Here is a 5,273-nt window from a genome sequence, read left to right as displayed (position 1 = left end):
AAAGTAAGATTTTATTATAATACGACTTGTTCTTGATTGCACAATAGAAGAGGGACTTATATAGTCAACAACCATACATAATAAAGGAAAATATCCTACCAAGAAAACTATTATAATAATGAAACTATCCAATAATAAGTCAAAAAGTTCATGTAGAGAATTAGAGATATCGACAAGTCAAAAGCTTATGTAGGGAACTGAAGATATCGACAATTCAAAAACTTATCTCTACACAATAAAAGAGATCTCGATAAACAACTTCAAAATTTAGAATACAGACAACTCGAAAATCCAATATTATCAGTTAACAAACAATTCTATTGCTGAATTGGAAAGTCTACAAATGCATCTTGAACAATATAAGATCAAGGATCAAAATGAACTGGACAAAGGAGGGTCACAGACCTAGTAGATACTGCACAGATATGTTGCACTACAAATAAAAACAAACAAAGGAGTTTTAAAAAATGTGTTAGTCTATTTTAATGCAAGTTTTGTAAACCGTGCATGTTGATCTATTAAAAATATCACGGATCCTTTGTTTGTTTAGTTGTAACAAACCCTTCTAGAAAATCTTGTAATTCTCTCGGGAGAAGTAGCTGAGTTCTTATTTTCAAGATAAGAACTATATGTCAGATCTATATGTGTTTATAGATAAAAAAAAATTAACTTAAGTAAATCAAAAAAGATAATTTTTAAATATAATTATCTTAATTTGTGATTTATAGATTAGATTAATATTTAAAAATATACTCTTAAAAATTAAAATTAATAACAAAGGTGAAAAATCAAAATAATTTGAAAAAAATAAATTTCTTTTTATAAGTAGGTGGACCAACCCTGATGAATATAAGTACTACTAAAAGTCAGTAAGGTAGATGGAAGTCAAACAGGCCCTTTGTCAAAGAAAGAAACTACTAAATTGAAGGCCCTTTATAATTTAACCTGAGTTATTCTTAAGTTAAATTTAAAAATGGTATCCACCGATGAGGAAGAAGCTGAAATGGGTGGCCAGGACAAGTCAGACAACTCTATGCAGGTGAGTAACACTTGATTTGTTGTTGCAACTATCAATTATTAACAATTCTTGTTTGTTTTTTACTTGAGAGTTTTGTAATGTTTGCCACTAAAGATGTGCGATCACTTTCACTGGTGGTTATTGCCAGTTTACCAGGTTAGCTAAAATCAGACACTTCGAGTGTTTGTTGTTAGATTTACTGGTGGAAAAATGATTTAATGTACTTGATAAACGTTGATTATGTAGGCCAATATAGCATTTGAATGCCTATATTAGACATGCAAGACTTTCTACAGACCGGAAATGTTAATAGGCAGATGCCAGATTTAAGTTCAATGTCTTTTGTATAACAAATGCATTCGATTGCACTAGTTGATAAGGAATTGAATGATCAGGTGAAATTCATTTATTAATCTTCATAATGTATACTGCCCTGAGATTCTTTGCTGCAGATAATGAATAGTAGTTTAAAATTCCTACATTAATTTCTCGGATTTTCACCGGATAGATTTGTTGATACAAGGATGCCACTGTCAAGCTAAATGTACAAGAATACACGAAATCTTATCAGGATAACATACAATAAACTATTTCAGTTGCATGAGTTTCTTAGAAATTTCTGAATCAGACTTTAATGGTTAATAGGTCAGCTCATAGTTACTGGAAAATGCAAGTCAATTTAGGATTTATGTGCCCAGGACATAGCTTAAGGCACACAACCCAATCTAAATGTGCGGTGCTAACATATTTGTTGATTGTCGTTAAATGGCCATGTTAGTTGAAATTCCTGCATTAAGTTTAATTTTAGTAGCTAAAGTTTGTAAGAAAGAGCTGAATTGAAAGTATGGTTCAATCTTCTGGCGATCGGTTAACTGTATTTACTTGTTCAATAATTCAGCGCGTTAAGGTGTATGTCCTAAATTCTGACGGGAAGTGGGATGACCAAGGCACGGGGCATTTGACTCTTCATTATATGAAGGTCTGTCTTTTCTAGTGCTTCAAGTTTATTTTATTCTGTTACTGACCATCAGCATTCTCTTCATATTTGCTTCTGCGCTGCTAGGATTTTGTTATATTCTCTTTCTGTTGATCTGTATTCTCTTCCTGTATGTGTTTGTGGAGGCATGCTCCTGCCTGCATACGTGAATTATTTAAGAACCTAAAGGAGTCTATTATAATAAACCTTGTAACACAGGGATCTGAAGAACAATTCTTATACGTTTTTGATGAAGAGGACAGTGAAACTTTACTCTTGCACTGTATTATTCCAGAAAATATATATAGAAAGGAAGAAGGTTCTATCTTCGGTTTCACTAGTGCAATTAAATCTATAAGTTTTGTGAGCTGCCATCTATGCCTTCTCAGACCTTTTTGTCTAATCATAAGAGTACTATTCTCAGATACAATAATTTATTGGAGAGATCGGGAGTATTCATCTGAGATAGCTCTTAGCTTTCAAAAAGACACAGACTGCTTCTACATATGGTAAGAAGTGTACATTCATAATAGTCATCCTTATATTACCCTATTTTCCTTATCATATTATATATGAACTACTAGTACTGTATTTATGCAGGGACCAAATATGTTGTGCACAAAGAAGTCGACAACTTAATTCTCTCAATAGTAAGTGTATAGCTGTTGACATACATTTAATTTACTGAAATAGAAATTGTATACACCAGGTTCTACGACTTCGATTGTCTTTGAGATTTAAGGTCCTCTGTTTATTCAATTAATTTTCGGTTTTCTGTTGTTTAGCTGGACAACTGGCGTTCAGTGGCAATTAAGGATTTTGAATATCTTGAATTAATATATTCGTTTTGAATGTTAGTCCAAAACTTCCCAGATTCGGAACTGACTATGGAAAATGCTACAAAGCACAAAGAGCACACAGCTCAATCTGAAAAAGAATGGGAGCCAGTTCAACATTTTTCTGTTTCAGAATTGACTTTGGGAGATGCTGTAAAGCACAAAGAACACTCTGAAACTATGTTTTCTGCCTCAGTATTCGCACAAACCGGACATGAACAAAGATTCAGGGGAGTGAGGCAGAGGTCATCCGGAAAATGGGGAGCAGAAATAAGAGATCCCTTCAAATCTGCTAGAATTTGGTTAGGTACTTTTGAAACTGCTGAAGCAGCTGCTAGGGCATATGATGAAGCTGCCCTTAAATTCAAAGGTAGAAGAGCCAAACTGAATTTCCCTGAAAATTTAATATCAGTACCACCTCCTCAACTTCTGCCATCCCACTGGCCAGAATTCGCTACTCCAACAACCCTTTTTCCAGTAACCCCATTGTTGCAGCCAGTTGAAGTTTATCAAGCACAAGAAATTCAGATTTCTTTGAAAGAAGCTATGAATTACAAAGAGCACCTTGTGGGCGAAAACAAAGGTATGTTATGGTGAAAAATCTTGTAATGGAATTAAATATGCATGCGATAGTACAACATTCACAGTAACATAAGCAATAAGCAAAGATGTAATAACATAAAGAAAATTTTGTTTCTGTTAATGTAAAACTATCTTTTTATTCTAAAAACCTCAAGGTGTAAGGATTTAGACTTAATTGGATCTGATTATATCTTTAACGATTTCATTAGATGATACTGCAGTAGATGAACCAGTTGAAGAATTGCCCATTTCCGGTTTTGCTATGAATACTGCATCTCAGTCTTCTAAAAGCCAAACAGAAAAATCACTACCTCGTCAAGAGACCTTTGACACTGAAGACGATTCATTAGTGTCGGATCGTTCCCAACAGCTACTTATAGTGAAAGATGCTACACATAACAAGGGGCTCACCGTGGGAGCAGAAGAACACAACTCAACCATCAATGTCATAGATAAAACATGCATAAGAGATGTGAAGAAACCTGATAAAGGTATTACTTCTGACATTCTTAGGAAGCATTTTGGGAAACCACTGGACGATGCAGCAAACAGCTTCCACGGTGAGTTTTTCCAACATTTTCTTGTGCTTGGCTTGCTTTATAAATATACGGTGTCTAATTAAATTTTGGTAAATATTCTTATTACTAACCTTTTATCTTGTTCGAAATGTTCAATGATTTTAGTTAGCCGGTCCACATTTAAACGCATATGTAGAAGTCATGGCATTAGAAGGTGGCAACATGGAAACAGTAGGATGGGCATTCAGAATTTCTCTAAGCTAAGCAAAGCAAATGATAAGGAACCGAGTAAAATGGATTATGTATGTTCAGGCATGCCCTCTTTGCAAGATATAGCTGTTGCTCAGACGAGCCGAGACATGGATAAGATAAATGTGAAGGCAGCCTATAATGGAGTTGCTATCAGGTTTGAGCTCCTTAATTCATCGGGAATGGCAGAGCTGGAAGATAATGTGATTGAGAGGCTAAAATTGGAGAGAGGCGCATTTAGCATCAAGTATGAAGACGAGGAAGGTGATTGGATTTTAATTGCTTGTGACAAGGATGTGCAAAAATGTATAGAAATCACAAGATCATTGGGAAAAACAATTACTAAATTGTTGGTTGATCTGCCCATTAGTCATTATGGACCTTGATACCAGATGGTCTGTTTTTTCTCTTCTATATCTTTTGAGAAATATGGATTTACATATTGCATTTTCACCATAATTTGCTAATTGTCTTTGTATAAAACTCTACTTGTAGTTCTAGCACTTGTACACACAGCTTACTGCTGATGATTACATGTTAGGTTTTCTAAAACGATGGCGAGTGTTTGATTACATGCAGAATTTGTACATCACACTTTTTCATTAGTGACATTTGTGTGCAGGATCAGTTCCATTGAGAAAATAAATAATGAACAAGAAAAAACTCATTTTTTTGGGAAAAATTTTGAGACCCCTAGAATAATTAGAGCATCTCCAAGATTATATTAGGTATAATAATTTACGTGTCATACTTTATATCTAACAGAGACTTGTTAGTTAAACAGAAAAGTGCTTTCTATAACTATTGATTCTTTTGCCATCATCTATAATAATTTAGGTCTATCTTAGGCTTAAATTTTTTTAGTTGTAACCCTAATTCTATCCCAACCTTGTTCTTAATTTTATTTTTTATATATAACATATACTAACATTCTAATACTAATTGGGTAAAATGACTATTTGGTCACTGTAGTCAGTAGTAACTTGCAACTGAGTCACCAAGTTAAAAAAGTTTTCAGTCAAATCATGAAGTATTTTAAAACTTACAAATTCATCATTGCTGTTAGTTCCGTTAAATTCCCTAACGGAAAAATG

At 33.8% G+C, this 5,273-nt stretch overlaps 1 protein-coding gene across 4 annotated transcripts; it reads left to right on the top strand.

The window, feature by feature from the left end:
• Nucleotides 1–903: 903 nt before the first annotated feature.
• Nucleotides 904–4,617, top strand: LOC141713603 (uncharacterized). Of its 4 annotated transcripts, XM_074517099.1 has the most exons (9): nt 932–1,039; nt 1,265–1,413; nt 1,917–1,997; nt 2,214–2,313; nt 2,419–2,503; nt 2,595–2,644; nt 2,853–3,413; nt 3,622–3,972; nt 4,096–4,617. In XM_074517099.1, the coding sequence occupies exons 2-9, from the start codon at nt 1,372–1,374 to the stop codon at nt 4,563–4,565; spliced, it is 1,740 nt and encodes a 579-aa protein (XP_074373200.1). In that variant the 5' UTR covers nt 932–1,039; nt 1,265–1,371; the 3' UTR covers nt 4,566–4,617. The 4 variants fall into 4 exon arrangements, with proteins under 4 accessions (XP_074373199.1, XP_074373198.1, XP_074373197.1 ...); XM_074517098.1 differs by lacking the exon at nt 1,265–1,413 and having other exon boundaries at nt 904–1,039; nt 2,868–3,413; XM_074517097.1 differs by lacking the exon at nt 1,265–1,413 and having other exon boundaries at nt 904–1,039; nt 3,634–3,972.
• Nucleotides 4,618–5,273: the final 656 nt, after the last annotated feature.

This window comes from Apium graveolens, chromosome 3 (assembly GCF_009905375.1).
Source record: "Apium graveolens cultivar Ventura chromosome 3, ASM990537v1, whole genome shotgun sequence".
Taxonomy (NCBI): Eukaryota; Viridiplantae; Streptophyta; class Magnoliopsida; order Apiales; family Apiaceae; genus Apium; species Apium graveolens.
Note: the sequence above shows the minus strand (reverse complement) of the source record. Positions and strands in the feature narration are given on the sequence as shown.

Bases quoted from the DNA above. Each gene is read 5' to 3' on its own strand.
- LOC141713603 (XM_074517096.1), top strand. From the start codon at position 974: ATGGTATCCACCGATGAGGAAGAAGCTGAAATGGGTGGCCAGGACAAG. The intron at 1,998-2,213 runs GTCTGTCTTTTC...CTTGTAACACAG, and splicing joins TGACTCTTCATTATATGAAG to GGATCTGAAGAACAATTCTT. The intron at 3,973-4,095 runs GTGAGTTTTTCC...CAATGATTTTAG, and splicing joins TGCAGCAAACAGCTTCCACG to TTAGCCGGTCCACATTTAAA.